At 45.5% G+C, this 11,601-nt stretch overlaps 2 protein-coding genes across 2 annotated transcripts; both read left to right on the top strand.

Moving 5' to 3' along the window:
* The first annotated feature begins 635 nt into the window (after positions 1-635).
* LOC100217249 (putative RING zinc finger domain superfamily protein) lies at positions 636-2,733 on the top strand. The gene is made up of 2 exons (NM_001143604.2): positions 636-801; positions 1,651-2,733. The coding sequence occupies exon 2, from the start codon at positions 1,678-1,680 to the stop codon at positions 2,368-2,370; it is 693 nt and encodes a 230-aa protein (NP_001137076.1). The 5' UTR covers positions 636-801; positions 1,651-1,677; the 3' UTR covers positions 2,371-2,733.
* A 6,821-nt stretch (positions 2,734-9,554) lies between these two features.
* Positions 9,555-11,022, top strand: LOC100283040 (uncharacterized). The gene has a single exon (NM_001155942.2). It carries the CDS (start codon positions 9,583-9,585, stop codon positions 10,636-10,638), a length of 1,056 nt encoding a protein of 351 aa, NP_001149414.2. The 5' UTR covers positions 9,555-9,582; the 3' UTR covers positions 10,639-11,022.
* The last annotated feature ends 579 nt before the right edge of the window (positions 11,023-11,601 follow it).

Below are 11,601 nucleotides of genomic sequence, written 5' to 3'. Positions count from 1 at the left end.
CTCATCAAATGTAATTGTGTGCTGTCGTAACTCACAGACATTGTACTAATATTTTCGAACAAAAAGACAATACTCCATTCGTTCCAAAATATAATTATTTCTATCCCATTTTTTTTCGTCCACATTCATTTAAATTATAATTAATATATACATACATACAAACGGAATCCATATATTACTTAATGAATGCATAATTATTTTAAAATAAATTATATTTTGAAACGGATGGAGTATTTATTTTAGCTCTTGATTTTTATATCTATATTCATAAATGTAGACACATATAGAACATATACATTAATTCAATCTTATAAAAGGCAAAATAAATTTTATTTTGGTACAAAGAGAGTATAACTTACGATATCACTAAAAATATTGGATCAATTATAACCCATTAATCAAATAAATATACTATTTAGTTTTTTAATTAGATCATGCAAAACTTGAACTATTTATAGCAAGAGATATCGTTGTAGATATAGATGGGGGCATGGGGCGTACTTTATTTTTTCTGTTTAAAATAGTCATACATGTAGTCTACCGTATTTTTTTTAAATAAAGATGACATGTATTGTCCGTCAAAATGAGTTCATACCAGAGAGAGAATTAAACCCGGTCCATGCAAATTTATTCCCGGTCAGCATCTCTGTCTTTTTCTTACCTCCAGGCTCCAGCGTGCGCGCTCTCTCCCCCTCTCCGTCGGCGACGACTACGCCGGGTCTTCTTCGGACCCAGGTCGTTGCCGCCTACGCCAGGTGCCCAAATCTTCTTAGGGCCCTTCGCCGGCGACGAGCACACAAGGTACGCCCGCACCTTGGTCTTCCCTTCCTGCATAGCGGCACCGAGCACACAGACCCTAACTTACTATCTGTATTCGGATCTGGTCTAACTACATGTGTATATGCATGTATAACCCTTACTAACTTCGATTGTTTTGCAAAGATTATCGGATGTACATGTGTACACCCTTGTCGGTCTGCCCCTGTCGCGATGGAATTCGATTGGCTTCCGTTGGTATCATGGTCTTCTAGAGTTTGATGTAAAGCTTAAAAAAAATATTGGGGAATTTAGAAATTTCTCTTGACTGAGTTATTGGAACTCTTTTCTAGGAAATTACTTTCAAGACTTGTTTCTGCAGATAAAAAGGTTTAGGATACCAGATGTGCATCTAGAAGATAATCTCTGTCAGAAATAAAGTGTTCAAATGTTGTTGCTGGAGTTATCGTTTTTATTCAGAACTATCTGGGGAACCAGTGCCGTGGAGCTTGACTAGGGAGCTACTCTATACAATTGATTAGACACTAGTAAACAATACAATAATCACTGTTTGGACAACTCAGATCAAATTGAGCAGGGTGGCTATGGCCCAGCTTGGTCTTAACCAAGCTCCACCCACCCCTGTAGGGAACCTTTCTTGTTATTATATTTGTTGGTTTGTGGCTTGATTCCAGTTTAAGTTCATTAGAATTATGCTCTTCCCCTCAACATGGGCCCTTTTGTGGCTTTCATTATGCTGAGTAGAATTGTTGAATGCCCTTTCTAGTCATATATTTTCCTACCTGTTGGAAGTTGGTTTTCACTACTATCAGTATTTTCAGTCCTTTTAATTTTTAGCAGTGTTACTGATTGTGTATTGTTTGGCAATTGCAGCTTGGTTGACCCCCAACAAATTGCAAAATGTCAGCCAATGTCGGTGAATCAACCAGCGGTGGCAGCAGCAACGATGCAGCTGGGGGGAGCTTTGAATGTAACATATGCTTTGAGCTGCCTCAAGAGCCAATAGTGACTCTTTGTGGCCACCTCTTCTGCTGGCCATGCCTTTACCGGTGGCTGCACATCCATGCACATTCGCCAGAGTGCCCAGTGTGCAAGGCTCTTGTGGAGGAAGACAAGCTTGTTCCCCTTTATGGACGCGGCAAGGATCGTGTTGACCCAAGGTCAAAGAACATGCCCGAGGGTGAGATTCCTCACCGCCCAACTGGTCAGAGGCCTGCCCCAGCCCCCCAGGCCGATGCTAACAACAACTTTGCCAATGCCAATCCAAATGCGAATCCATGGTTCATGGGCACAGGAGTCCCTTTGGCTAATGCGCGCTGGGGGAACTACGCATTCTCAGCTGCTTTCGGGGGACTATTCCCTATGCTTAGCTTCCAAGTTCATGGGTTTCCAGATGCTGCTGCTTATGCGCAGCCTGCTGGGTTCCACTATGGGTATGGCCATGGGCATGGATTCCATGGCGGCCATATGGGACACGCCCATGGCGTCCACCGACAAGCACCATTGGGGCAACAGCAGCAGGCAGATATCTACTTGAAGGCCCTGCTCTTCATGATTGGAATTCTAGTGATTGCAAGCCTCATTGCGTTTTAAAATTTGTTGGCAACGTCTACCAGGAGGCCTGCTCGTCACGGCTGGGACGTGGAATTCTGGGAATGCAATCCTCCTGACATGTCAGAGTCCGTTGATAGCTTGACATTTGTGATGGCATATTGGCCCATGAACCGCCAGAATTTCAGTGTGTTTGTACTATAGCTTGGCGCTGAATGTTGCATAAGTTATTATTCTGTTTGCATGAAGTGTTCATAGAATATGTATTAATGTCTAGATAAGTACCTACGTTTCGTAACACCTTATATAGAGTACCAGGAGGAACATGGTGAAATCATTACTGTCTAGTCTTGATTTTTTTTAAAAAACATTTTGGAGGTTAATGTTATGTGCAATTAAAAAGGTAAGAGTGACACATGATCTTGCCTTAGAGCTTTGCAATATTTGTCAGTGCCTAGCTTTGCACAAACAATGGTTCTAGTGTTGTGATGGGTTTTCGATTTTCATATCAATATTTAAGATTTTCATATATTATCAGGCAGCCATTGTAGCGGCTCACCAAGATAACATGGTGGTGGTGTCAGCGGAGGAATATAGAACATAGAGTAGGCTGTAGACCCCGGCAGTTGCCTGGCTCACCGCGCAGGATGCAGAAGCTTGTCCTGGCTGGCACCGCACACGACACGATAGCGCCGAAGTCGAACATCCTCTTGTTCACCCGTCCTCCTCAAGCTGCAACAACAATAGTGGCGTTTCCACGGTTTCTGGACATGCAGGGATGAAACACCGTGATATCAGGGTTTTACCACTTAGTGCCTGTTTCATTTTGTTTCAAATCCATGTAGATTGACGGGGAATACATTCACTACTAGTTAAAATCCATCTCTGAGCTTGTTCGTTTCACCGTTAATCTACATATATTAGATGGTATTGAATCGATTTAAATCCACAGCAAGTCAAAATCCATTTCAATACACTTTAATCCACATGGAATTGGAATAACGAAACAAGGTCTCAATACCTTTTAATCCACATGATTTTAGGATGAAACGAACAAGACCTTTGGGTGGAGCAAGAGCGACGACGTCTGACGCATGTGGAGCCCTAAAAAGAGGTGACGGCTATAGCTAAAATGATCTCTTAAGCACGTCAGCCCCTTCGTGTGTGTGTATAGACTCTTGCTAATGAACATTTGCTTTAAAGGCTCATTAGTGTTTTCATGGATCATGGTTGTCTATTGGGCATACATTAAAACACCATCCTAGTACACTAATATAAATTTCGATATTACACAAATGGTAGACAACTATTGAGTTGTTGGATGTGTCAAAAAGAAATCAGATATGTTGTTCACTTCTGTTGCTGAATATATTGGGGAAGCCATCTCCTAGTTAGCAGCACAGTATACATATACTGTATGTACCATTTTCTAGTGGACATTGATCAGAGCATATACTGTATGGATAGGATCGGCAAGCAAGCAAGCAAGCCAAGTTGCGGCGGAACGGAAAAAAGGAGGCGAGGCAGTGCAGAAGCTTCATGGAACGGAAGGGCTTGAATCGCGTGGTGGGGTGGGGTGGGCAAACCAAATGATTAGTGGAGGCGCCACCGCTTCCGCCTGACCGGACGGACTGCCTGCGAAGAATAGATGCCCGCTGGTGCTCTGCGGCCTTTCCTGGAGGAAACCGTAGCCGAATTTTTCCAGCCCTCGGGTTAATTGAACACAGTTGTGTTGACGGTAGGCCATGTCAAAATCTGGTGGTTGGTGGAGCATCGCGATTGTCAACTAGTACTAAAAATAAAATACTAGTGCAAGTATAGCAGGACTATCTATAACACGCGTACTGTAGCTCCGCTCCGCTGAACGCAGCGGCGGCTTCTCCAGAAATTCCACGGTCGCTTCTCGTGTTCTAGCTTCTCGGGCGAGCAAGACCCACTGAGAGTGAGAGCCGCAATGCGGCTGCGGTGTTTGGTTCGGACCTAACAGTGGCCTGCCTGAAAGCCAGCAGCAGCCTGCTTAGTGCTTACCCGTGGGAGGAGACCGGCTGACCTGCCCGTCGTCAAAGTCCTGACGGCCTTGGACCTTGGCAACACCCGTCGTGGGAGACAAGACAAGAGGGCGCGGGGATGCGGCGCGCGCCGCGCGCACGCCACGGAGGATCACGTGCCGAGCTTTGCCGGTTTGGTTTCGTGAGCGCCGGCGCGGATGAAGCCACATGGAATGGAATGGAATGGAAATGCACCGGTTGCCGGGCGCCGCATTCCGGTTCCGGGTCGCCGGTTCGGCTGTTGCTTTGCCTTTTTTTTTTCTTTTCGCTCGCGTTGAACCAAACTGTTGAAGAGCGTCCCGTTGCAATTAGACCAAACCATTGACGATGACGACCCGTCAGTTCAAGATGCGCTATCTGAAACACCTTTTCTTCCCCTTCCATTTTGTACCTTTTCTAGATCCATTTCTCCTATATTCCACGTACGTAGAATTTTAGATGGTTCCAAGCATCACCCTTTATACAATTTACTGGTAAAAAATGTTGTTTTTTACGATCTAGTATCATTTATCTTTGTTATCATAATAAAAATCAAAATTTTGTTATTGTCTAACTATAAAAATAGTTGTTAACCGTCTTTGCGCCACCATGAACCATATTTTTATTGGGTTTATGGTTTTGTCTATAGGGCTAGTTTGGTAACCCCAATTTTCTAAGGGAAATTAGTTCATTTTCACATAAAAAAATAGAAATCCCTTTGAAAAATTGGGGTTCCCAAACTAGCCCTAACTGAGTGTTTATTTTTGGACCCAAAAATTAAAAACCTATGCCTACACAAATTATGTGTATATCTTTTAATATATAGCTTAAAACTTATGTCCCGTTTGGATCACTGGAATTGAATTTCATTATAATAATAATAATTTAGGCATATATCAATTAAGCTAATTTAGTTTTATGCAAATATATTTGTATACTATTATTAGCGAGATGTTGAAGATATTTATGTGCTACATTTTTACTATAGAGGAGTGAGACGACAAGTGTCATGTAAGTTACAGAGTAGAAACAAATTCTACTAATGCGCAAAATCATTTTCTATCATCCACCCCATTAATTTTGAGATAGACTTATATCTGAACTTTGGAAAGTGGTGGAATATCAAATTCTAAACTAAATAAGTTAATTTATTGAGTGAATTTCAAACGTCCCATTAGTATATTGTTAGAGTAGATAATGAATAGCATATCAGCGGGGAATTTGCTATTTTGTCACTCTCAGTTGTGAACTTCTCTATTTTAGATTCAGACCCACAAATCATAAACACAGATGGTCCCACAAATTATAGACAGAAGGTCACATAATAGCATTTAGCCCATGTTAAAAAGGCTAAAATAGCAATTTTTTCCATATCAGCTGACCAGGTGCTGCCAACGACTATTCTTTGATTAGTTGACTCAGCACGCGCTCACAAGCATGCGTAACTGCCATTTCCGAAGAAGAAGTAGAGTCTCGAACGCTAGGCACCTCGATGGATTCAAGTTTAAGCTCCGTTTTGGGTACTCTGATCGGCCACTGTCAATGCCACCTCTTAAGGTCTTGTTCGGTTATTCCCAATACACATGGATTGGATGAGATTGGAAAAAATTCTTAAGAAGTTTGACTTGTTTGGGATTCAAACCCATCCAATCCCACTCAATCCACATGGATTGAGAGCTAACCGAACAAGCCCTAACTGTATCCCGAGCAGCACGCGGGCGCCAGCCCAGTTCGTCGGACTTCTCGCCATGACGCCCGTGTAAATAGGATCAGGGAACTGCGCCGTTGCGCCTTGCGCGTATAACAAGGGTACGTAGACACCAGTTCAGTTTTACTCGTCTCTTGTATTTTTTTTACTTAGCCTGATGAGACCACTTAAGAGATCTTATATTAAATATAGTTGTATTTGACCTAATGTATCGCCATTGTATGCACGTATACTTGTACTCCCTCTCCGGATGAATAGATGTGTTAGTGCCTGTTTGGGAGGGCTCTCGAGCCGCTCTGGCTCCAGCTCCTTACCGGAGCCCTCCCAAACGACGTCTGGAAAACGGTTCCATCCAAGGAGCGCGAGCCGGTTTTCACCGCAGGAGCCGGAGCCTATAATTCTAGCTCCCCGCAATGCTCCACGCCTTCACTCCCATGTACGTTCTTTGACCAGCACGTCTCTGGATCAGCGTCGCCGTTAATCACTGGGCACGAGCACCCGAGTCCTCAAGCAGCGAGCATGCCTCCTCTGATATCAAACCCAACGCTTCATCTTACCATTTTCGTCCCTGCTTTCAAACAGTACGGTGTGTTTTGCATCAGAATATTTTTTACATTAACTTTTCAACGGTAATATTTTTTACCATAATTATTTTCTTCAAACACTAAATCAAAAAATACAAACGGAGCTGTTTTGCCAAACAATTTTTAAAAAAGCCACTAGCTTCTGCAGAGGAGCTACTTCTTCTAAGAAGCCGGAGCTGGAGCCGTTTGCAGAGGAGCCAGAGCCCTACCAAAGGGGCCCTTAGTGTGTGTTTAGTTTGGATTTTGACTTGACTTTGACTTTTGCCTCATAAAAATCAAAGACTTGGATCCAGAAAGCAGTTTTTTTATAAAATCCGACTTTTTCGGAGTGTAAAATTAAAAACACCTCTAGACATGCTCTTATCGGCTTTTGTATGGAACTGTGAAAATATATATAATATATTTTTTTAGTTTTTTTATGGTTTTCAACAAACGATTTTTAACTTTTTAGCGGTTCATAATCCATAACAGTTTTTTTCGCAGTCCACAACAGTTTTTTCATAGCCATAGCCTAATCAAAAAGACCATTAGTTGATTAATCTTCTCTTACATCCACAACCGCGGAGACTTTGACTTTATTTATGTGTTTTCTATGTACACATAATTAGTGGCGTAGACAAGGTTGGCTCGCGGGGCTATGGCCTTCTAACAAAATTTTTTTTACTTTATAGTTGTATATCTATGGTAAAATAAAAAAACTAGCTTATATTTCTCGTTCTTTTTTATTTGCCACATTTTAGTTCAATAATAAACTGGCAGACGTTAAATATTTGAGAACGGAAGTAATAACAAATGACTATTTATTATTTAATTATCATATATATACATATATTCTATTTATTCACATTATAATTATAGTTGTATATGTGTTAGCCCTCTCTAAAGTAAAATCCTGGCTATGTCACTGCACATAAATAATGAGAGATACGAATTGATGACTTGGACACTTGGTGCAGCAGAGAGGTACATTGACCTGTAGTCTGGTGCAGTACGTGTGTGAATATGCTCTCCGTCCTATTTTTCGTACTCCTAGGTATCGTTTCCTTGAGATCTGGATGGTTTTCAGCTGTTGATGCGTGCTGGCCTGCCGCATGCTGCATGCTTCTCTAGGTTCACATGTAGTACGGACTGTACACTCGTGTGCTGTCTCAGCGTCTGCAGCATTGTGCCTGTACATCACTGTTTTGCTTAGGGACACTGCACTATATGAGACGAACATTGGCGAGAGGCTTTTACTCCCTTTGGGTGATTCTATCCCAATTGTTGCACACAAGAACCACTATGGGAGGGTCAGCTTCGCAGGTTAGGGGAGCTTAAAAAAACGGAAGGAAAGACATGTAACTGAACAAACGATCGATCATTTATAGAACTATCTATTGAGAATATAATTTCTACTACAGAGATTAAATAATATAAAAACTAACTGTAATTTATAGCATTGAGACAGACTTTAGAACCTATATAAATAAACATGAATAATTCGGAGCAAAAATAAGGTTCTCTTTTTCAAGAAGAAAATTTTTTTATTAAGATCGCTGGAAACAGGTCACAAAAGGAAGAGCCAGTGTGCGCGCCGACTCTTGGGGCCTGATTCTCGGCGCAAAATTTCAGAGGTGGCTCAAAGCACACATCGGAAATGCCGCGAGCGGCCGGCGAGCCCCGCCCGATCCGAGGCTGATTTTGAGATCGCCGCACCACTGGCACTCGATTCGTCTCGTGCGAGGAGCTCAAAAAAAAGTCTCGCGGATCCAGTTCCAGTCTCTCCCTCCCCTCCCTCGCACGCAGAAGATGCTGCGGCATTGCTTGCCGCGCGCGCGCAGTACAGAGTGCAAAGTCAGTAGTACTAGTAGTGTACAGCCTGTGCCCGGTGCTCCACGCTCGCGATCGCATCTCAGGCGTGCGCGGAGCACCGACATCGAGGCAGCTGCCGGTGGAGCTGGCCTGGGCCCCATCTGGCGACATGCTGCCACGCGTCACGTCCTCCAGAGGGCCCACAAGTCCAGTGGGACCCCGACACGAATCATCAATCAGCAGAATACTACTAGTCATCTTGCGTTCTCGCAATCTCGCTCACCGACAACTATTTGTTTTTTAAAAAATCCTGCTCTACACGGTGACAGAGTTAGAGAGCTTGTAGTTGTAGACGGCGGAATAAAATCCTGCGAGCAATTTCAGCCAAGTGGGCGTCACATGCATGCCGTCATTGTGCTTCCGAAAATCGGGCGGTGGCCGGCGGCGGCGTATTTATTCAAAATACTCCGATCACGAACCTAGTAGTAGTCGGGTTAAGACACTGGCAGCTCAGGGGACACCACCACAGGCTAAAACTAGTACTAGTACTAGCAGCAACAGCAGCTCAAAATAAAAATAAAAATGAGGGTCGTGGTGCACTGTGGTCACAAGACGAGGGGCCACACGAATTTTAATGGACGCATACACATCATGGACCCTCCACTGACTATGTTAATCCCAATCTGTTTTGAGCTTTTGCTTTAAGATGATTTCGATAGCCAATGCAGCACTAAATCACCAAAAAAGAACGCAGCGGTAGTTCTTTCAAATCCCTCCCGTATCCGTCCACATATATGGAGTGAATTTTGCCAACGCACCATCGTCGATTACTTTCACGCGGTGGCATGGGATTTTACAGGTCGCCTAAACCTCTCGCCGTCACAAAGTAGTACGTAGCTGTGAACTTTGGAAAGATTACACGGATATTTTAACTCACTTCGGTCACTTTTGCTGTTCTGTTTGACGCGTTCAGATGAGCTCCCAACACACGCTTTGCTCAGTCAGCCGTAGCCCCGCAAGCCTCGCCTCTGACCCACCTTTGACACCGAACGCGTTCTGGCTTCTCAGTCTATCACTCCACCCGTATATATAACAGACACGGTACACGCGCTCTCCATCCAATCCAACCACGCGAACAACCAAGATGACGCGCTCTCCTCTGGCTCTGGCCCTACTGCTCCTCTGCGCCGCCGGCGCCGCGGCGGCCGTGCCGCGGTACCGCGAGGCGCCGCACTTCACCAACTCGGCGGCGGCGCAGTGCCCGCCGCTGCTGCAGCCGTCGGACGCGGACGCGGCGTGCTCGCCGCACGCGGCGGTGCACGTCGCCATGACGCTGGACGCGTCGTACCTGCGCGGCACCATGGCGGCCGTGCTCTCCGTGCTGCGCCACGCGTCGTGCCCGGAGTCCATCCACTTCCACTTCATCGCCTCCGCCTCCTCCGGGTCCAGTGCGACGGCGGAGGCGCTCAGGGCCACGGTGCGCGCGTCGTTCCCGTCGCTGGCGTTCCGGGTGTACCCGTTCGCCGACGAGGCCCGCGTGGCGGGGCTCATCTCCACCTCCATCCGGGGCGCGCTGGACCGCCCGCTCAACTACGCGCGCTCCTACCTCGCGTCCACGCTGCCCGCCTGCGTGCGCCGCGTCGTGTACCTCGACTCCGACGTCGTGCTCACCGACGACATCGCCGCCCTCGCCGCCACCCCGCTCCCGGGGGAGGGCACGGCCGTGGCGGCGCCCCAGTACTGCGGCGCCAACTTCACCGCCTACTTCACGCCGGGCTTCTGGGCGTCCCCCGCGCTCTCCTCCGCCTTCGCCGGCCGCCGCGCCTGCTACTTCAACACGGGCGTCATGGTGCTCGACCTCGCGCGCTGGCGCCGCGCGGGATACACGGCGCAGATCGAGGAGTGGATGGAGCTGCAGAAGCGGGTGCGCATCTACGAGCTGGGCTCGCTGCCGCCCTTCCTGCTCGTCTTCGCCGGCAGGATCGCGTCCGTGGACCACAGATGGAACCAGCACGGCCTCGGCGGGGACAACTACCGCGGCCTCTGCCGCGGCCTGCACGCCGGCGCCGTCAGCCTGCTGCACTGGAGCGGCAAGGGGAAGCCCTGGGACCGCCTCGACGCCGGAAGGCCGTGCCCGCTCGACGCCGTCTGGGCCAAGTACGACCTGCTCCGGCCGGCAGCCGGCATCGAGACCTCGTGAACACAACGACGGCGTTCGATCGACCGCTCGTTTCACTTTTTGTTCGGTTTAGAAGCACGTGCTCTTCGTTGTTTTGTTGATCTAGGCTAGATATTGGTAGATCGATCATCAGGGTGTTCATGTGAACTGTACATATTGTTGCTAACTTTCTCGGAAAAGTTTAGACCGCTTGCACAAATTCTAGATTCAGAAAAAAAATAGTACTACTCAAAAGTTGGCCAAATGGTATTGCTCCAAGAAATCTAGATATAACAAATTGGTGGATCTAAGGTCAGAATCAAGGTGAAGCTCTCAAGTGGCGCTTCGCTAGCACAAAATTAGTGGACTTGGTGAAAATTGTACGAAGAAAAAAGATGGTCAAGAATAGAAGAGACTATTAGCACCAAAATTGTCCTCCACTAGATCTAAACAAAAAACATAGTCATTGCCTCATTGGTAGAAGGGACTATTAGCCAAAAAGTTTTTTTTTTCCCATTGAATCTTAGATCCGGTAGTGCATCTGTTCTAAACAAGCTCTTGAGTTTTCAGTTTCGCTCTATTACCTTCGATAAGAAATTCAGAAGCATCGTTTAAAAAAAACAGAAGCATACTTTGCCTACTTGTCAGTTTGTCATTAAGGGTGCTTGATTTGAAAAATCAATCCATCCAAAATAAAAGTTGTAACATAGGCCAATTCCTCAAATTTGGTAGAATAATCACATTCCTTATATTAGTACTAACTAATTATGAAAAAATGAGTTGGTGATGTATCAACTCATTTCATTATACAAACCAAACAAGAAAGTAAAACAATAAAAAGATGATGAACTACCTCGTTGCTCCAACCAAACAATCATTATTATTACCAGCAGTTATTCCGTATATACATTGTAGACCATTGAGCTGCTTTAGAGCTCGTTCGGTTGTACAAGAATAAACCAGAATTTATTCTAGCTAATCAAAATCTATATAAATTAAAGAAGT

This window comes from Zea mays, chromosome 1 (genome assembly GCF_902167145.1).
Source record: "Zea mays cultivar B73 chromosome 1, Zm-B73-REFERENCE-NAM-5.0, whole genome shotgun sequence".
NCBI classification, from domain to species: Eukaryota; Viridiplantae; Streptophyta; class Magnoliopsida; order Poales; family Poaceae; genus Zea; species Zea mays.
Note: the sequence above shows the minus strand (reverse complement) of the source record. Positions and strands in the feature narration are given on the sequence as shown.